Raw genomic sequence first — 22776 nt, 5'->3', positions numbered from 1 at the left:
GATAAAGAAAATACAGAAAAATATATAATAGGTTTGTAAATATGCTCATAATGCAAACCTTTTGATTGCATTTTCTTTTAATTCTAAAAAGTGTATTCTTCCATATATTTTTTTTTAAATGTGATCTTGACATTGGTTCATGGATTATTTAATGCAGTGTGCAACCACACATTTATTAATGGATGACAAATTTGACTCTTAATGAATCAAAGCAATTTATGAATCGGAGAGAATTAAAAAAAATTTCCTTCTTTCAAAATCATTGGTTTCATTTTGTAAGGCAATAAATGAAGCAAATGTTGTGTATGAGACATGAATCAATGTCACTGACTCCCCATTCAACATAAGAGCAAATTCAGATTGAACTTTTGTCATTCAATAGACTTTTGAATTTTTTTTTCTCTCTTTGTCTTAAACGTTAAAGTAGATTTCCCAAACTACAGTCCAAATGTTGTTTTCAAAGGAAAATGTAAAGGTAAAATAACTAAATTATTCAATAATAATAATAATAATAATAATAATATGAAGATCATTAGGCACATAATCATAATATGGACTAATTACATATTTTGATAAAATGTAATCTATATCACACCCAATTAGTTACTTTTGTGTAATCTATTCCTGGTGTGGCATTTTTGTTGCAAAGATGCCAGATTTTTGATAGATTTATGATTACATCTTTTTGTTGAAACCTGAATTTTCAGTCTACTAATAAAAGTAGTATTTTATTTAATTTTAAAACATACTTCTTTCTCCGAGTATTAGCAGTAGCTTTGTGAAAACTACTTACAATTCCCCTGCGCCCTCTTATGACGCCCAGAAGTGTTGTCTAGGAAGTCAAATCGATTTGCTTTGAGACACAGCCATCATGTAAGAAGGCGAGAAATTTGAAAGCCACTCCCTCCTGCCGTTCACTCTATCCCGCTGCCAGCAGCAGCTCTCTATCCGTCTCTTAGTGCGGTTCTTATCCGCCTGTTTAAAATGGATCAGGACTGGCAAGCGTTAGCCACACAGCGAGCCGAATACGTGTCTGACCGTATCCGCGGGCTGCTGTCCTCCGGCCTGGACTTCCTCCGGGCCGAGCTCGGGGTTGATCTAGGGATTAAGCCGGAGAAGTGTCCGTCGTGGCTGATTCTGAGCGCGGCGCTGATCGGGCTGCTCTTGCTGGTGGTGCTCGCGGCCTGCGGACGGAGGAAACGCCGAGCGGCTCCCGTTACCGCGAGTCCTAGAAGCATCGCCGCCGCGGCTCCGGTGAAGACCAGCGCACTGCCGAAGACCGTGAAGACCGAGCCGAGCGAGCCCAAAAAGAAGAACAAAAAGAAAGCAGCCGATAAGGTGAGCGGCCTGTGCTAAAGAGCTCCTAATGCTAATGGCAGCATTTTAAAAAGCAGTACAGCTGCCTTCATAGACAACGTTCTTTAACACTTATATGATCCCAAATGGTGGTGTCTAGCAAGGCATATTAATACGTTTTAAGAGTGTCTTTTTATAAAAAACATTTCACTTGAGTTTGATAGAGATTAGCATGCATAGCTGCTAATGTGCTAACCTGTCAAAATCACTTCGAAACAGTTGTTTGTATTAAAAATCGTTCTATATTAAAACAATTGTTACCAAATGGTGTTTATATGAATTAAAATTAATAAATCTGATATTGTTTCATAATCAGATTGTGTTTTATTGTCAGTATCGTGATAAGACGGCTTGACACGAAGGCGAAGTGAGAGCCACGTAGCACTATAACTACGTTAGCTGACTGGTTAACTCGAGCTTTCGTTAGCTGACTGGATAACTCAAGCTCTTATAAGTTTCGTTTATGCTGAACACCACCTTTTATGAGCCTAACTCGTTTTAGATCTATGCAGTCATAGCATTATTGGTCTAAGGTGAGGTTACATGCTCTGTAGGTTGATAGAGGAAGAAACTGTTGAGGTTGATAGTTGGTGTGTAACTGTCATGTGTGTCGCAGCAGAAGGCCCAGGCTAATGGACAAACAGTGGCTGAACCTCAGGAGGAAATCAAAGTCACTGGGGAGAAAAAGAAAGCACCTGCGCCAACTCCGACTAGAGCACCTGCGCCAGCTCCGACTAGAGCACCAGCTCCAGCTCCGACTCCAGCATCAGCTCCAGCTCCAGTTCCAGTTCCAGCACCAAAACCAAAACAAAAACCAGCGCCAACACCAGCACAGCCACCTGCTGATACTAAGGTGAATCCAGCCACTGTTCATGTTGGTTTTTGTTAAGGAAGTGTGTTTGTTTATATATTTGCAGTAACAATAGATGTAGTAATTAAGGTTGCCGTCATGTAGTTTAGCTGGTTTAGTTTAATTAAAACAAACTGAAAACAAATGCTGCCACCTGAACCCTGGTGCACACCAAATGATTAAACACAGACTACTGAATAGATAGGACTCAATACATTTTAAAAAGCCTCTGGTACATTTAAACTAAAATATGAATACAACACACATGGGATTCATCTAAACCAGGGGTGCCCAAATTCGGTCCTGGAGGGCTGATGTCCTGCAGATTTTAGCTTGCCTCAGCACACCTGCAGGGATGTTTCTAAAAAAACCTAGTAAAGCTGCGGTTACACTGCACTTTTCTCCCCATAGACTTCCATTCATACGCATGCCAATGCGCCAGACCGGAAATGCAAGGTTTTGCATCAAGTTTCGCAGTTCGCTGTGTTGGAAAGTTCAAGCTTTGTGAACTCTGACAAGCGAAATCGCATCACTTGACTGCGCGAGATCAATCGAATATCAAAACATGACCTCTCTGGACAGAAATTGAAAACATGGACCAATCACTTGCTTTTTTTAATGTCTAATCATCTTGTTTAATCCCGCCCCTTTTCGCAGTGCCTTACAACAGAATTTCTCAAGCACAAACACCAGTGTGACCGCAGCATAAGAGCTTGATTAGCTGGCCTAGATTTGTCTGATTGAGGTTGGAACTTAACTTTGCAGGACACTTGCCCGACAGGATTGAGTTTAGGCACCCCCGATCTAAACAAACCAAAAAATGTAATCGATGTGTCCATATAATGCTGAATCGCACCTAATCATAGTTCTGATGTTGCCCATTAAAGTGTGCTGGAAGCGCATCTCTATGCAGCAGATTTTTACTTTTGACTCCATCACATATTTCATAAACTCTAAATGAGCTTTCAGCTGATGAAAATACATCATGTGTACAAAAACCAATAGAAAATCAGTAATAATGTTGATGTCGAATGTGCTCTTTCGTTGGAAACTTTATTTTACAGTCCTGCTTCACATGCACACTTTGTATACTTGGTGTTTCATAAACTGGCTCATGAATGTGTACAAAATCCGAAACTACCCATTTTTGTTTTAACATTTGAAAACTAAAGCATTTGATTATTAAAATGTTAGTTTTGTTACTCTAACTTTAACTTTAAAGGCCATGGAACCCCCCCCCCCCCCCCCTTTCTCTCAGCAGGATGTTTTCAAGCACCTCTAGTTTTAGTTCAGCTCTGTTTTGGGAGAGTGTTGAGTGGCGAAAGAGGGAAGGGTTGGCATAAAAAGGGGAGTTTCAGTTCGAGCACATGCTGATTTTTACTCAGTCAAAACAACACACAGACGGAGAAAGACAGTGTGTTTACATGGACATCAGTAATCAAATTATTTGCCAAATTGTTCATATGTCAACTTTAACTGCAGTTTGGCACTTTCACTTTCATTTAGGAACCATTTATGCATGCCCCCCTTGACAAACAAGATATTGGATGAGAGGAACTGCTGGAAGAGTGTAGTTTTAATGTAATGTTTGATACCGCATGCCGTATGGGAGAAAAAAAACCTCTGCATTTTTCGGTAACTTAGACTTAGATGCACTCTGTAGTTAGTGTCAGAAAGCCGTGTGTGTATAGACCATCCTGCCACAAATGCAGCGAAAATCTCACACAACAGTAATAGTTTGATTAAGGTCTTTACATTCGGAGAGCAGCATTTAGAGCTGATCTTTCAGTCCATAATATTGTAGTGATATTAATGTACTGTAAACTTAGTAACTAAATCATTTTGACTAAGGTATGTCTTTAAAAACTGAAAGAGTACTGCTTACAATACAAACTAACTTTGTCTCTGAATAAACATAAACAAACAAAGATAACTGATCACACACTTACCAAATCTCTAGAGACAGGACAATTAACACGAACTGGAACTGCGTCTTTTTTTTTTTTTTTTTTTTATAAAGATGAGCGGCAAATCTGGATTTCACCATTCCCAGATGTGAAAAACTTTCGGGTAAAAAATGTTCCTTGCTAACGTATTTTTTTTTGCATGTTGGCAGACCACTGTAATCCCCACTATGAGAGCGCAGCTGGACTCACATGTGGAATTAAAAACAAAACCTTTGTTGCAGCATATTTATAAACGCAACACTGATGACTCGTGTCTCCGAACAATTCTTCAATTGTTTTAATTATGGTTGGCAACACAATGTGGCATCTCTCTGCCGTCAGAACACTGTAACGGGTAACGGGTCTTCGAAGCTATCATGCATATTAATGAAGTTGCGCCTTATTCACAATAGAGCGTGGTGATTGGTTCAAACTAAGTCTATCTTTTGAATTAATGCTGAAAGCTCAAAGACGTCACGTTGTACTCGCCGGTACAGACATCCAGTCTACACCCTGGAATTCACACAAGGATCTAATCGCCGTGACACAGCTTCTAAATTTCTTTTCAAACCAGAAGAACAAATTTGCTTGAAATATTTAGTGAAATCTATGCATCCTAATATTGTTTTTAGCAACGTGGGACATATACAGTTGAAGTCAAAATTATTCGCCCCCTTTTGAGTTTTATCTTATTTTTTAAAATATTTCTCAAATTTTCACAGTATGTCTGATAATATTTTTTTTCTGCTGGAAAAAAGTCTTATTTGTTTTATTTTGCCTAGAATAAAAGCCGTTTTTAATTCGTTAAAAGCTATGTTAAGGTCAAAATTATTAGCCCCTTTAAGCTATATTTTTACTGAGTCTACAGAACAAACCATCGTTATACAACAACTTGCCTAATTATCCTAACCTTAACCTAATTAACCTAGTTAAGCCTTTAAATGTCACTTTAAGCTGTATAGAAGCATCTTGAAAAATATCTAGTAAAATATTATTTATTGTCATCATGGCAAAGATAAAAGAAATATGTTATTAGAGATAAGGTATTAAAACTATTATGGTTAGAAAAAAATCTCTCCGTTAAACAGAAATTGAGTAAAAAAATAAACGGGTGCTAATAATTCAGGAGGGCTAATAATTCTGACTTCAACTGTAAATGACTGTCAGCATCTCGAAAATGTGTTTTGGTGTTTCGTGACTCCTTTTAAAGTGAAATGTATCATCGAATGTACCATGTCTTAATAAACAGCCATCAGAAAACCTTGAATATGTAATTGTAAATGTGTCAAATTTATAGAAATATTAACTTAAAAGCCATCATGGATTCAACAGACAAAGTTATAAATAAACATTTTATAATATAATTATGAGTTTATTTGTGTAAAGTTTCCCTATTCCTATATCATATATAGTACAAACTGTGAATATGACACGTACTGTAATTGGGCTTGGCATTTATAACTGCGACATTTCGAATTCTATTTTAAGGGAACGTCATACTTCTGTACACCGTTTTATGAAGTGTGTTTAACTTTTTTGGTCAGTGGTGCAATGAAGGTTTACGCCATCCTTTGTTCAGTCTGTAAACAGTGATTGGGAGAGGTTGGGTGTCTATATCAGCCTGTAATTTGAGAATGCAAATACAGCAAAAATAGGGTACATCCAGAGGGGAAACTGTACTTTGTCCAAGGCGTCAAATTTGATGCATAGTTTTTGTGAGACAAAATAAGGGTTTACAATCTAAATGTCTGAACTAACACTCTGTGTCAGTGAGAGTAAGGCGAAGACATTTAAAGGTTCTAAATGAGTGTTTTTGGTTTCTTTTGTAGACCAAGAAGAACAAGAAGAAAGCAAAGCCAGAGGTGAAGACAGCCCAAGATGTTTCCTCCACTGATGGAAAGGAACCCGATGAAGGTTAGAAACTAGAAAATCTTTAGTACAAATTAGTGATTCATCTCAGTGGTTGAAACGCAAACCACTTTGCTTTAATGAAATGTAAATGAGCTTCTTGGAGAAGATGATCTTTCAGTATGACTGTTCAGCAGGTGCTTGGGAAACTAAGGTCAGCAATCGAGAGAAACGTCAGCAGCGAAAAAAAGAGAAGGGCCCTGGCGAAAGCTCTGGCAGTCCTGAAAGCGGAGATCGTGCCAGCATGAAGGTGGAGCAACCTGTGGTTACAGCCACAGCTGGCAACAAGAAGAACAAAGGTTTGCATTTCCTTTATTTGAACACATTTCTGCAATTTATGTCCATGTTGGCATGTAATAAAATGGTAAAACACAGTTGTTGCCTATAAGCTTGTTTTGGTCATTTGAGTTCTCTTTTTTTTTTTTTTTTTTTTTCTCATTCATTATAGAGTCATCGCGTGTCAAGGCATCGAAGGGTGATGCCATCATTGCCCCAGGTAAAATGACCTATAGTTTTCCTATACTGAATATAGGATCTCATTTAAAGTGCATGAATTACCTAAATTTGACTTTTTTAAAAAGATATTATGGGTTCCACTTAGTTTTAAGTGGCTTTAACTAATATGTACTAATTAGTAATTTGTTACAATGTACTTATACATATCTTTATATATGTACATAGTAGCTATGGCCGCTTAATATAAAGTGGGAACATTTTGTGTACTAAAAATTAATTGAAAAAGAATGAGGCATTTGTTGAAAAATATATTTTTTACTCTAGATGAATGCTGCAACTACAGGACATAAAAAATAAAACATGATTTTTTTTTCAGCTAAATGAGATCAAATAGTTACAGTTATTGAAGATATCTAAATTTTTAAATACAACACACTGCACTTTTACTAGCAACTAAAAGCATATTCATAATAAATAGGCCCTGGTCAATTTTAGATCGATTCTCAAAAGCTGTAGATCAGTGTTTTGTCTATTCCAGTTCTGTTTTTTTCCTTCTTTTCATTAATTTATAATTTATAACCTTAGGCTGACTTATATTCTAGAAATCTCAATAGCATTTGTTTATAATCTACAGTAAACATATCTACATGAATTAAAAAAAAGAAACTACCCCTCAATAGTTCTGAGCTGGTAATTTAGAAATGAATGAAGAAATGAAAGAATTTTGTTAAAACTAGAATATAAGGGGTGTACTTTAACTTTGTTCATCAAGGAAAGTATTACCCATCCCCTTCCAAAAAATGTTCAACATTAGTAATAAGAAATGTTTCTTGAGCAGCTGATCAGAATTTTTATTGCATATTAGATTATTAATTAAAATATGAATAAATTAATATAAGTGATCTTAAAGGGATAGGTATCCCTAATGTTGGAAAAAGAAACTTATACGTTTTTCATCTGGTGGGATCAAATAGTTTTTCCTTTGTTGAATCGGTCACTACAGAATGACTCACAAGTTTTTAATTATTGTAGAAAATTCTCCCATAAACTCTATTTGTAAAATCTCTTTAAATATGAATCATGTGTTATTAGATTATGTTGGTTTTAATTCTGCAAGGAATTAATTTGATTCAGTGCGTTTTTTTTAAAAGATTTTCGAGTTTTCGAGCCAAAATAAATAGTAAAACCTTAATATAATCAATTTCTCTAGTACACATTTTCTCTGACCTGGCATAAAAAACTTTAACTTAAAGGGACAGTTTACCCAAAAAATGAAAAACTTAAGTCGATCTAAATCTTTAAGATTTAAAAAAAAATAAAAAAATTTTACACAAAATATGATATTCTTAAGAATTTTGTAAAAAGCTGCCAAAGACATCAAGAGTAGGAACAAAAATGACTATTAAAGTCAAAGACTATTTTTCCCCCAACATTCTTCAGTATATCTTCAATTGTGTTAAACAGAATTATCTGAATTTGCCTTAGAACAAGTGGATGGATGCATAAATGATGACAGCATTTTCATTTTTGGGTGTACTTTCTCTTTAGGAGAATTTGAAAAACAATATGCCTTTAACTTGTACAACCCAAACATTTAAACAGTAGAGATGTCAACACACTTTAAAAAATGCCTGCTTTTTTCATTTTAGTGACGTCTGCCTGGAATGATGTGAACTCTGTCAATGGTGGTGGTTTGACAGAGGTTCCAGTGAAGCAGGCCATCCAATCAAACGCTTTAAACAACGATAAATGGTCTGCTGGGAAAAAGACCTCAGGGCACAAGAACCGTGAAAACTCCACCTGGAAACAAGAGTCAGAGGGTGAGACAGAAGAGCTGTTTATTACCATGCCTTGACATGTTTATTCCAGTTTGTATTAGTGTTTCCTGGCAAAATTGCTGTTAAAATCCATGATTGTGTAAATGTACCCAAAGGCTATGTGGCTGAGCATGCTGTCTTATCTAGTCGAAGTCAAAAAGCATTAGCCCTTCTGTGAATTTTGTTTTCTTTTTCAAATATTTAGAGCAAGGAATTTTTGACAATTCCTATAATATTTTTTTCTTCTGGAGAAAGTCTTATTTGTTTTATTTTGGCTAGAATAAAAGCAGTTTTAAATTTTTTTTTAAAAACAATTTAAGGTCAAAACTATAAATTTATCTAATAACTGTAACATTCCTTATTAACCTGGTTAAGCCTTTAAAATGCACTTAAAGCCGAATACTAATATCTTAAAAATATCTAGTAAAATTATGTACTGACATCATCATAAAAAGTCTCCAAAATGTTGGTTTAACTGTGGTTGTAACAAAGCAAACCATTCAATGTGCTAGAACGTCAATGTTAAGCTGCTTTGACACAATCTATATTGTAAGAGTGCCATAGAAATACACATGAATTTAATTGAATTATATATTTTGGGAATGTATGTATTTTTAAGAATACTGGAAAGAAATACAGGAGGCTCTTGAACATATATTTGAAAGAGATATGCCCCTAAAAAGTAAGTAGTTATATTTTGGCTGTGTAAATCCAGATACTGCAGACAATAAATACCTGATACGTGCACTCATGGCTGCCTGTAAAAAAGCAATCACATGCAAATGGCTACAACAAGAGCGACCAACCTTAAATCATTGGATAGATGCAACTAATGAGATTTATACAATGGAAAAATCACTTTTTTGTTGTTTTAAAGAAGGATATATTGTACAGTACCTTGAAATCATCTCTCAGTTAAACAGAAATTGGTAAAAAAATAAAAATACTGAGGGCTAATAATTCAGGAGGGCTAATAATTCTGACTTTAACTGTATATATCATTTTTTTTTGCTATTTTTTATTTAAGAACACAACATTGCTAAAATACAAAAGTATTTAATCAATTTTTAAGCCGTCTTATTTTTTTTGACAGGGCCATTGACTGGTTTGGATGGTAGAATTAAGGCTGAACCGAACCAAGTGAACTTGACAATGCTTGGACTGAATCCATCAGGTGTTTAAAGCTATTCCTTTTCAACAAGATGTTGTCCTTCTATGTCACTCAATCCATGTATAAACATGAATCCTCTGATGTGTTTCCTAGGTGGAGAGACTGGAAGTAAATCTAGCATTGAAATAGGGAAATGGGACAAGACCCCCGTGGTGGACAGTGAATGGTCCAGTTTCAGTAAGATCAAAACTCATTTAGTCTCAGAAACAAGCCTCAGCGTTTGCATAATGAAGATTTTAATCCAAATTACACTACCACTCAAAAGATTGCATTTGGTAAGACTTTATAATGTATAATTGTTGTATAATTTGTCTTTATATAGTATATTTCTGTATAGTGTCTTTTACACTTAAAGCTGCATTCATTTGATCGAAAATGCAGGAAAAACTGTAATATATTATTTTGATACAGTTGCTGTAGGGTTTTTGAATCGGAAGTTTATATTACATTAATACATTACATTTGTACATGAGTAGAACAAATTGACTACCATAGTTAAGATAAGCCAAATATTATGTTTTTATGACATTTTTAATCAAAGCACTATTAGTACAAACAAAATTAATAACTTAAAACATTTGTAGAATCGAATGCCTCTAGCAAAGGTACTTGCATTGTTATTAGAGCTGCATGATATTGGGAAAACTCACATTGCGATTATTGAATTTTTCTGCTATACATATTGCGATATTAAGGTTACGTTGAACAGATTAAATGAGCGGCTCAATTTGGATAGGATTTACAATTCTAGATTGATTGAGCTGATTTTGTAAGGGGCCAATCACACTTAACACGCTTTTTTGCATTGAGAGGCGCCTTTTTTCTGGGATTTACTAACGAGTGTATTGCATGCTGCTCATGCACCCTGTGCACCTCGCATTTTAACTCGCGTTTTTGCCATTGCACAATGTGAGCTTGCAGTTGAAAAAAGTCAACTGAGCGGAAAAAGCGTGTTAGGTCAGTCGGGTCTTTGTCATTCTCCAATTAAAGGAAAGTAAAGGCAGGGTTTCCGTTCAGATGACAGCAGTGTTTGTGTTGTCAAGACTACGGATGCACCAATCCTTTTTTTTGGAACCAATCTTGATACCAAAATTCTGAGTATCGATCAATACAGATCTGATCCTTATACTGTGCGGGGTTTTTTTTTTTTTTTTTTTTTTTTTTTTTTTTTTTAAAGCATAATACAGTTTCTATAGCTCCGTTACTAAACTGAAATAATATATCTTTTTTTAGTAAAAAATAACATCTATAGGCCTACCGTATATAACAAACAACACTAATAACATGATGCTTGCTGTAGACTAAGCTGCAATATTCAAGCATTCATTATGACATTGATCTGTTGTGGTCCTTTTTTGGTCTTGTTGTGTTTCCATTTTTAATATTAAGATTTTCCTTTGATATCTGTAATAGGCTACCACTATTGACAGTAATTGTTATTAAAATAATCAGCCTTTTAGCAAAGCCTGATATTTTCCTGCAGGTTTGACGCAGACTAAATGCAGTCTGATGCCAGTTTTACTTTAATCCCTCGCCAAATCTCGATGTGAGACCGATAAAGTTCAAAACAAGTTCCACTTATATGCTTCAGCGCCAAAACACAAACTGGTCTGTTAAATAAAATTTTGATATAAATAAAATGACAGTGAAATATTCACAGATACCGAGTAGCCTATATTAGGCTAAATCATTTTTCTATTAACAACATTCCATAGTGCGCCCGTTAGTTTCACTTTTATTTATTTTATCAACTACTTTGACCACAATGTGCCAGACTTTACAAACTATTCGCAGCATTTAAAGTATTACCCTCGGAAGAATAATCTCAGTCAGACAGATGAGAGAACAGAAATTCATTGTGAGAATAATCGTAAGATCTTAAGAAGCAGCTAACATCGCGTCTGCAAAGCCGGTGCGTAAATGGAGCACTTTATGCATCGGAGACACTGCGTGCAGCCCTTCAGTATCTGCGGTCATTTCCAAAACAGCAGCTTAAAGAGAAGAAATCAGTGCGTTGAGGATTTGTCCAATGCATTATTAAGCATTTTCTAATTAAACATTTCAGGTAGGCCTACTTTATGTGTGAAGATCAGTTAATAACCCTCTCTTCTCCAGTATTGCGAATGCAATCTGCTGATCTAACAGACACAGTGCAACATGATTTTGAAACTCCTTGTTGCAGGTCAAAATAACCCATTTAATGCAAAACTAAATGCATTTTTCCACTGATTATTTAAGCTAACTGAAACAGATCGTCTTGGAAAAAGTTTTTTGAGTTGTCATGAACACGACGCGCAGTTTGAATTGTGAATGAAGAGAGTTATTGACGGGCACAGCGGCGGAAAGCGCTGAACTGAACATGATTGTAACCATTTAAATATTTATCTGTGCTTCTCATTAAACTATAGAATGCTTCAGAACATTTGGCATACAGTAGGTCTACATGACAAGCTTTTAGTGCCTTATAATAGTCTACCTTCATGGCTTAGTTGGCTTATAAACAGAATATAGTGCACACGCAAGATTGGATTTGGATCGGTACCACCTGACTGATACCCGGTCCAGCAAAAACATGCTGTATCAAACCGATATTCGATCCTTGTATATCGGGATCGGTGCATCCCTAGTCAAGATCACTACGGAGAGTTTTTAGGATGTAGTAGAGACTAGTGGTTATTGTTTTGAGTTATTCAGAGCTGTATGACTTCACAAATGACTTGACATCAAGCTTGACATGCTTATGGTGCAATCACACCATACATGGATGAAGCATCAAGCCCAAGTGATTTATATGTTAAGTCAGTGCAAAGAAGTAAATAGACGCGAATCGTGTGAATGAAGTCTCGCGAATTGAGCGTTTTGCTTTTTTGACGTTTGAACTCGAGTTGGAAAATGAACTTTAGTGGACATCGCTTTAAGCAATCAGGAGCTTGCTCTTGTATGGGCGTAATTATGACATGGCGCCTGTTGTTGATGTCCCAAGGGGAAATTCTGCTGTCGACATGAGACAACAGCTTATCAAACTGGGCTCCACTGCAAGCCTCCATCATCCAGAAATAGTTTCTGGAAGAGTTTAAAAACTCAGAACTGGGTGAATCTCTAAAAGAATCTAGTGAGATCCATGTTAGCCAATTAGCAACAAAACTAGAATCACCAGGTGGACTGAAACCCCGCTCATGATGGGAATCTGTGTCTATTGTGAAGCGAATTTCAGGCGCAAATAAAGTGAATTTGACCCAGACCCCAATTTGACCCAATGAAGCCAGTAAACTTCATGTTCAAGCGTCTATTTACGCGTGAATAGTGTGATTTATTCATGCAAGTGGAGTCTGGTGTGAACACCCTATAAGTCGCAGGCCATAAAAACACATGCAAATAATAAACTAATTAGTAAATTTATGGTTAAACTTTGCAATGACTCCACGAATTATCACTCTTCATCATTTACTGTATGCTTTCTTCTGTGGCTCCTGGTAAACTTCTAATCATGATTCCACATTGAAGAACCTATTGCGAATGTGCACATCGTGATATCAATGCTGAAATGATGTATAATACAGCCCTGATTGTAAGCAAAATGTCAATTTTACTTCTTTTTATCAATTTTAAATATTTTAAATCTTCCAAATGAATAGTGCTTGCTTTTCTTGGTTTTATATTAAGCTTTATAAACCTCATAGAAACCCTGACTGACATTGGCAGTGTCTTTATTTGATTTCAGATGGTCTTGGCTCTGTGGATCCGAGCTCAGACTGGAACGCTCCAAGTGAATTATGGGACAATTTCGAGGCCAAAGTAGATGCTTCTGCTCTGAAGGAGATACCAGTTTCTAAGCCGCTTGTGGTATAAAACAAATTCATGATCAATTCTAAATGGAGATGTACTGTTGTTTGGTACATCGACAAGACCTCCCTAAGCATTTTTTTTTCTGGTTGTAGGAATCAAATGATGACAAAGACAAAGAAGATCCTGCAGGAGGTGGAAAGTCCAAGCGAAGAAAGAAAAAGAAGAGACCGGAGGAAGAAGGATCAGCTGTTGAGGTAAGAACAAGTTAGAGCAGAGTATTGACGGGTGAGCACATGATTGTATTGACTGACCATAATGAGTTTATGTTCTTCCTGCAGGTGATTCCCGAGGTTTCTGCTCCGGCAGAGAAGAGTGTGACTGTCAAACCTCATCCTCCTCCTCATGTTCCAAAGGATGCTGGATCCAAGCAAAACATCCCTCCGCAGTCTTCACAAAGTGAGTAAATCCTTACACCCCGTTGGGGAAATCTAATGATTGCTTAAAACAGTGTGCATTTGAGCACATGTTGTAGAGTAGCTCCAGAAAGGTGGGACCAATTTAAAAAAAATTAATCCTAAAGCACCCTAACGCCCCATTCACACGGAAGCGTCAGCCGTCAGATTGCTGTATTCAAATACACCAGTTAGACAGTGGGCTACTGCTGACTGAATTTTATTGGCTGACGCTGCTATGACGATCGCGTTATCCCCAACTTAAGACACGCCTTCAGTCAAGTGTTGACACTGAAGCCCCGTGTGAATGGGGTGTAAAAGGCATAGTTTACACACAAAAAATAAATAAATCTGTCAGTCCGGGTGTCTTAAAAAATCGTACATTTTCAAAAAAAAACTTTAAAGTCTTAAATTCATTGAAGTATTGAGCTGAAGGTCTTAAATCATTTTAAACAGGTGCTAATTTTCCTATGTTCATGTGAAGCTACCCAATCAATACAACCAGCAATCCATCTCAAAAAATGTATAATGAAAGTTGCATTTTATAAACATTTTTAAAATATTTAACCAATATTGTTTAATTATCTTACTTACAAAACATTAGTTGATGACTGACCTGGACAGACTGTTGTACATATGGTTACTTTATTAGAGTTTTTAAACCTGGACTTTTTTTATGGAGGACCAGAAGTGCCAGTTAAAAATAATTATTAAATTGATGATTTGATTCTTCATTTTGAGTTAAAATTAAAATGTGTATGAATAAATAAATTTTAATAGACAAATAATGGATTTTAAATGTCATTTACTAAAGCAATAAAACTGTGAATTGGGTATGCTAAAATTGATCTTAGTGCATGTGTAGTGTAGTATGACTGAGTGTGTATGGATGTTTTCCAGTGATTGGTTGCAGCTGAAAGGGCATCCGCTGCGTTAAACGTGCTGGATAAGTTGGTGGTTCATTCCGCTGTGGCGACCCCGGAATAATAAAGGGACTAAGCTGAAAAGAAAATGAATGAATGAATGAAGCAATAAAACAATGCATTTATCTGCTGTTGAACACAGAAGACGATATTTTGAATGATGCTAGCTGATTGTACCCATTGACTTCCATTGTAATTGTTTTTCTACTCTGGAGATCAATGGATTTCAGCAACCAGCATTTTTCAAAATATCCCTTTTTATATTTTCTTATGCTTTTTCACGTTTATTATTTTAATAAATTAATAAATTTTTTTTATTTACATTTCAAATGTGAACTATCCCTTTAAGACCCTGGCGCAAAAGAAACATTTATAATATCCAACTTCTAATGATCAAGCTGAAATTAATTCTTTTTTTTTTTCTTTTTTGCTCCCACAGAGAAATCTGATCAGAATTGGGAACCACCGAAGCAAGTTCAGAAGAAAAAAGTCAGAAGGGAAACATGAACCCGCGAATGACACCCAGAATAGCTTATGCAACTAGATTGTTTATGCAATAATTTCACAGTACAGAATTTTATACTGAGGAAATTTACTGTGCTTTTAACAAAAAAAAATCAAATCAAAATGAACTGGGTTAGAGAACTCGGCGCAAAAAAAAGAGAGAGAGATAAAGGCAAACTCTAGAGTAAATGGTGAGCAGTCCATGGGCTGGAACACTACTTATGTGCACTATTACGCGACACTGAGGTTTGTTAAGGAAAAAAACAGATCGTCCTTGATATCAGACAGGCTTACAGTGGAGCGAAAACATTCATGATCATTATTTTCCAATCTAATTTCGAAGCAAGAGTGAGGATCTACTTTCTTCTCGGTCGATTACTGTCGCTGCTGTTACTGTTAGCGGCCACAAGGCGGCGCTGCGAGTCGGCGTCTCCTCCAGCAGCTCCGGGTGAAATACTGTAATGTCGTGATGGAAAACCAGAGAACGGTTTTATTACAGAGACCTTTTTTCCCAATGCTAGACCTATTTTCATAGTGCTTTTCTTCCGTCCTGAGTATATAAATCTATATTTTACCCATATAATTGGGTACGTGAATCTTGAAGACGTAACAACTTCCCTTTTTAATCAACTCCAGTTGACTCTAATGCTTTATTTCCTGCAGACTAAAGTAGAAAAAGCCACGCCATATGTATAGAACAATAAGGGCTTTTTTTCTATGGTAAAACTCTTTGTAATTAATTGCACTGTGCTGAAGGTTGTAAAATACCATGTGTATTTACTTAATTTTTCTTTTCTTGCACAATGTGAACATTTAATTTCTTTTGGTTCATGTTTGACTGAATAGATTAGTGTTTTTTTGATTGGGAAAGTCGATGATTTCTGATGATTAGCGCAGCTTTAATTCCACGACACTAAAACAGTCTCGGTATCAGGAATCTGTTGCCTTAATCTTGACTTAAGTAGTGCTTTTCTGTTCTCTTCCTCGAGTCGTTTTTTTTATTTTTTATTATTATTTACAGGTTTGGCTTTGCTGTTCATTTCAAATTTGATTGATGTCAGTGTTGCACTTGCATGAATTTAATATCCATTTATAATGATGAACAACGTCCTGATTCTCTGTCCACTCGTGCAAGTACCGCTCACTGTAAATAGGCTTTAATGAATGATGACGATGATGATGATGATGAATGGATGTTTTTAAATGCATATTCATATTTGGGTTGACTCGGTGGTGTTTTGCCCATGGTCGGTTTTTTTTTTTGTAAATTTGACTAGATGATGTGTTTTCTGTTTTCTGAGGCGTCAGATTGCCTGCCTTAGGTTATCATTCTAGAGGTTACAAAATGATGTATTTCTACCGGTTTCTGGATTTGCGGATGATCATGTTTACTTCAGTCGATGCAATATTTCTATGTTGATTTGTTCAATAAAAAGAAGGCCGCTGTTTGAGCTTAGAGCTGGTGATTTTGTTCAATAAAAGAAAATGAAGTTTGAGCTCAGATGCGTTTTCGGGTTTTGTTTTTACTTTTTCCTAAATTTTAAGTTTTATTTCAAGTCTGCAAGTATTTCAGCGTAAGCAATTTTTGCTTTAATAAATTAGTTTAAATTCAAAGAATCTTTGTTTTCCTGATTAGCTCTGTACTGTTGGGGATGTTTTTATCCACTGATTTTGAGTCTTAATATGGCCATAACTTTGTTTCAGCTAGAAGGACTTTCAGTGACAAATTTTATTTCTAAAGTTCCCACTTAGATATGCTTGGCGTTTTATAGTAGGTTTGGCATGCTCTCCCGTGAGAGAACCTTGAGCTCAGAGATATTTGAGCCCAAGCCTCCCGCCGGGTCAAATAAGCATATCTGGAGATCTGACATCAGGTAGGTCTTGAGAGAGCTCCCCCTTGGAAAAGAAAGGAAAAGGAAGAGACGAGGTGGAAGGAGGGATTCTTCCAAAACGAAGATAGAGCATTAGGGAGAAAACGATCTATTTATTGTAAATCGGGTCACTCTGATTAGATTATTACTGATTACTGATGAGCAGCCAATAGTGTTCAATCATATCATGTGCTCCTCTCGAAATTAGTTTATGAAACTTCACCTTGACACACATTTCGAATTTTTAGAAAAACTGAACGATACATTCTGGGCAAATGTACTACACCTATGTTGGAAATTCATCGCCTGAATTTAACTGACATAAAAAATGCAACATACATTTTTATTTTTTGCATAAATCTTTTAATCAACCTTAGTCCTGATTAAAACTACTATTGCTTAGAAAATTACAGGATTTTAATTTTACTCTTTAATTGCCAAGTTCATAAATGATGTCACTGATTTTGATGTAAAAAAAAAAAACACAAAATATAGCGTATTTTCAATATATAAAGTAATTGTGGACTATTTTTATTACCTTTTCTCAAGTCTTGGACATGTGAATTAACATTGCTTTTGCATTGTTTGATTCATTTAAATTTTTTCTCCCTAATTTACTGTTGGTGGCTGGTTTTGCTCTATTTACCTCCTTTATAACCACTTTTTTTATTGCAAAACCATGATACCATATAATCATCATGCAGTTTTGATTGTTGGTGGTTTTCCCTGTTGGGAGGTAAAATTAGTACAATTAGTCATTTTTACAATTAGTCGTTTTTACTGTTGATCGTCAGTTGGCACCTTTAACCCTTTAGATAGGCCGGTGCAAAAAATAAAAAGCTTAGTCCTGATTTAATATGGCAAATTAAAGTGTAAGTGTGTCTGAATGTGTGAGAGTGACCTTTATGCATTTACATTGACGTGTCTGAGAAAATTAAAATGTACATCTCAGCTCTCAGACATTTCTAAATTGAAATTACATCAATATCACAATGTAGATTGCCTAAATACTAAATCCTGCAGTGTAAGTTTTTTTTCCAATATCGTGCAGCCTTTATATTTATATATTGAAGTCAGATTTATTAGCCCCCCCTGAATTATTAGCCCACCTGTTTATTTTTCTCCCCAATTTTTGTTTAACAGATTTTTTTAAACACATTTCTAATCATAATAATTTTAACTCATCTCTAATAACTGATTTATTTTATCTTTGACATGTTGACTGTACATAATATTTGATTTGATAGATATTTTTCAAGACACTTCTATACAGCTTTAGTGACATTTAAAGGCTTAACTTGGTTAATTAGGTTAACTACACTGGTTAGGGTAATTGGGCAAGTTATTGTATAGTGATGGTTTGTTCTGTAGATTTCTGAAAAAATATATAGCTTAAAAGGGCTAATCATTTTGACCTTAATATGTTTATTAAAAAATTAAAACAGATTTTATTCTAACCAAAATAAAACAAACAAGACTTTTTCCAGAAGAAAAAATACTATCAAACATTCCAAGAAACCAGGAATAAAAAAAAAAATTCAAAGGGGGCTAATAATTCTTACTTCAACTGTATATATAAAACTTAAGGAAAACAAATATCTATCCTTTTTTCCTTATCTAACACATTTTAAAAAGGAATTTTTGAACATGATTATGTATGCTAGTTGTCCACATGAAACATCTTTAAAAATAATATTAGATCAAGAGTAATATTTCAGATGTTCTAGTTGAAATTAAGCAAATTTGGACTGATTTGAAGCAATCAAAAAGCAGTGGCCAAAGAAATATATAAAAAAAATTATTAACATTAATAAAAATAATTGTGTTTCGAATGAAAACATCCACTGAATTAAACTGCTGGAAAAATACATTCGATTAATATTTTTCAACCTTTTTTTTTCCATAAATTTGTTAATCAACCTCAGTCCTGATCAAAACTACTAAATTGTAATTAAGTAATTGTGGACTTTTATCACATTGTACATGTGAAAGATTAGTAACAACATTGGCTTTCGTTTTTTCTCTCTAATTTACTGTTGGTGGCTGTTTTTGCCCCATTGACTTCAATTAAACCACATTTGATGGTGCATAAATACAGTCTTTGAACTCCATGTAAAAGATGACTAAACAACTCTATTTGAGAAGAATTCACATCATAAACATCATGTAACAAACAAATTACTATAAGAGAGTAAAGTAGAACAAAGATGCAAATGATTTATGGTTTTCTGGATATTCTAACAGTATTGAGGTAAAATGTAACATAAAAATGTAATGTAATCAAACAATCCAAAGTAAATAGACACGGACATTGTGGTTTTTTTATGGTCATTGTAATAAAACATAAAGAATTTTTCTTGTTAAAGCTACATATAGTATTTTATCATTTCTTCTGACCAAATGATTTAAATTAAATTGAAATCTTACACAAGCATGCCTTTATTCTATTATTATAAATGCCTTTATATTGACAACATCTCTGAATGCCTACAATATGAATTAGAAACACAAGCGTCCACTAGAAAATAATATACTTGTACTAGACAACTGATGGTTAGGATTTGCACGACAATGATTTGTCACATGTAGAGACAGACTGACCTCTACTCCTGCTTTCTCTTTTCATTTCGTATCTCTGGCACATTAATCCTCTTCTATTGAGTTATGAAGGGTTTTTGATTGTTTTAGCAAACATCCTTTGCGTTAGACATGACATACTGCTGTTAAAACCTGACAAAGAAATATACGCATGAATGATAATATTTAGGGTTGGTGAGATTTAAAAATGTGTTATTGTTTTACTGTTGTTGTTGTTTATTTAAGTTTTTTAATGAAAATGTCTTCTACGTAACAAGGCCATTTAGCATAAAATAAAAAAAATACAATTTAAAAAAATAGATGTGTGTGTGTGTGTGTATACAGTTATAGTATTATTCTAATATTTATTATTATATGTTTTATTATGTTATTATTGAATTATATACAGTACAGTATATGAAATTATTATAATAATATCTCATTTCTTTGGTCAGACAAATGTCTAAAACATTAGTGGCAAATGAAGAGTTAAAATCTTGTTATCAAACGCTTCTAAATATGCTTGACAAGATTTTTTGTTACATAAACTGTTGTTACACAATGGCATATTAGCGGGTGTCCTCTGCACATGATGGCACATATAAATGCTGTTCATGATTGTTGTTAATCAGAAAAGGCACAGTTACGCATAATATCTTGCAATATATATATATAAATAGTTACAATTCCAGATGAAGCGGAGAAGATTTCTCTTGCCACCATGTTGTTTTGCTGCTGTTAAATGTACTTGATTGGCTGTGAGCTGTAAATCCCCTGATGCAGAGATGAAGCTGCCGCCCACAGAGGCTTACACACACAAACACACACTCTTCAGTGTTGACCATCTGCTGTCTTTCTCTGTCACGTACATCAGGTCTCGTCTGGTCACTTCTTTGATGTCACTGTATATATTAATAACTTCTCAAACTGGCCTCAGACCTGTTATAGAAATTTTTAATTGTTATTATATTGAACAAGTTAGAGATTTCAATAAATCTTGTTCCAAGACTGTACGGGTATTTCTCATATTTTTGCTGTAATAATACCTAATTGCCTAAAAATGGCTTGCTTGACTGATAGTGACAGTTTTTTGTATCTTGAGAGTTGACAGTAACAGATTCCAAATGCAAGTAGCACACTTGAAATTAACTCTGGACCTTTTATCTGCTCATTGTAATTGGGATAATGTAGGAATAACCATGGAACAGCTTAGAAGCCAATTGTCTTATTACTTTTGGACCCTTAACAAGTAGGAGGCACAAACAGTGCATCCTGAAAGTATTCAAAGCGCTTCACTTTTTCCACATTTTTTTTTTGTTTTGTTACAGCTTTATTTTTAAAATGGATTAAATTAATTTATTTCCTAAAATTCTACACACAATACCCCATAATGACAATGTGAATAAAGATTTCTGGAAAATGTTGCAAATTCATTACAAAAAAAAATCCTGAAAAATCACATGTACAGAAGTATTATTCACAGCCTTTGCTCAATACTTGTTTAATGCATCTTATGCAGCAATTACAGCTTGGCATACCTGTCTTTAGGAATTTTTGCCCATTCCTCTTTGCAGTATCTCTCAAGCTCTATCAGGTTGGATGGAAAGCGACGGTGTACAGCCATTTTCAGATCTTTACAGAGATCTTCAATAGGATTTAGGTCTGGGCTCTGACTGGGCCACTTAAGGACATTCACCGAGTTGTCGTGAAGCCACTCCATTGATATTTTGGCAGTGTGCTTTGGCTCATTGTCCTGCTGGAAGATGAACCGTCACCCCAGTCTGAGGTCTAGAGCAGTCTAAAGCAGGTTTTCATTCAGGATGTCTCTGTACATTGCTGCATTCATCTTTCTCTCTATCCTGACTAGTCTTCCAGTTCCTGCTGCTATAAACATCCCCACAGCTTGATGCTGCCACCACCATGCTACACTGTAGGGATGGTATTAGCCTGATGATGAGCTGTGCCTGGTTTTCTCCAAACATAACACCTGGCTTTCACTCCAAAGAGTTTAATTTTAGTCTCATCAGACCAGAGAATTTTGTTTCTTATGGTCTGAAAGTCCTTCAGATACCTTTTGGCAAATTCCAGGTGGGGATTGGCTTCTGTCTGACCACTCTTCCATACTATGCCTGATAGGTGCATTGCTGCACAGATGGTTGTCCTTCTGTAAGGTTGTCCTCTCTCCACAGAAGAACGCTGGAGCTCAGACAGAGTGACCATCGGGTTATTGATCACCTCCCTGACTAAGGCCGTTCTCCCCCAATCACTCAGCTTAGATAGCCTGCCAGCTCTAGTAAGAGTCCTGGTAGTTCAAACATCTTCCACTTACAGATGATTGAGGCCACTGTGCTTATTGAAACTTTCAGAGCAGCAGATATTTTTCTGTAACCTTCCCCAGCCTTGTGCCTTAAGACAATCCTGTCTCGGAGGTCTACAGACAATTCCTTTGTCTTCATGCTTGGTTTGTGCTTTGACATGCACTGTCAACCTTGGGACCTTAAATAGACAGGTGTTTATATGCCTTTAAATCATGTCTAATCAACAGAATTTACCACAGGCGATCAGTGGAAACAGAATGTACCTGAGCTCAATTTAGAGCTTCACGGCAAAGGCTGTTAATACTGATGTACATGTGATTTTTCAGTTTTATTTTTTATTTTTAATAAATTTGCAACAATTTCAAAAATCTTTTTTCACAATGTCATTATGGGCTATTGTGTGTAGAATTTTGGGGAAATAAAAGATTTTTTTTTTTTCAAATTAAATTAAAGAAGACAGTTAAAGCACATCTTGTTCGTTTTCCACAAAAGACATTGTGTTGGTGTGTAGAGCTAAAAATTATCATTTGGAAAAGGTGGATTTTTCTGATGAATCATCTGTTGAACTGCATCCCAATCATCACAAATACTGCAGAAGACCTATTGGAATCGGCATGAACCCAAGATTCTCATAGAAATCAGTCAAGTTTGGTGAAGGAAAAGTCATGGTTTGGGTTACATTCAGTTTGGGGTGTGCGAGATCTGCAGAGTGGATGGCAACATCAACAGCCTGAGGTAACAAGACAATTGTGCTGCCCATTACATTTCAAACCACAGCAGAGGGCAAATTCTTCAGCAGGATAGCGCTTCTTCTCATACTGCAGCCTCCACATCAAAATTC

General features: G+C 35.5%; 1 protein-coding gene across 1 annotated transcript; it reads left to right on the top strand.

Annotated features, from left to right (window-relative positions):
- Positions 1-920: 920 nt before the first annotated feature.
- Positions 921-16670, top strand: mtdha (metadherin a). The gene is given in 12 exon segments (NM_001007135.2): positions 921-1338; positions 1976-2209; positions 5982-6066; positions 6198-6359; positions 6509-6556; positions 8166-8336; positions 9427-9507; positions 9598-9681; positions 13226-13347; positions 13443-13544; positions 13629-13746; positions 15105-16670. Coding segments are annotated over 12 exon segments (1629 nt in total). The 5' UTR covers positions 921-984; the 3' UTR covers positions 15173-16670.
- Positions 16671-22776: the final 6106 nt, after the last annotated feature.

Source organism: Danio rerio, chromosome 19, assembly GCF_049306965.1.
Source record: "Danio rerio strain Tuebingen ecotype United States chromosome 19, GRCz12tu, whole genome shotgun sequence".
NCBI classification, from domain to species: Eukaryota; Metazoa; Chordata; class Actinopteri; order Cypriniformes; family Danionidae; genus Danio; species Danio rerio.
This window is presented reverse-complemented; position numbering and strand designations above follow the sequence as displayed.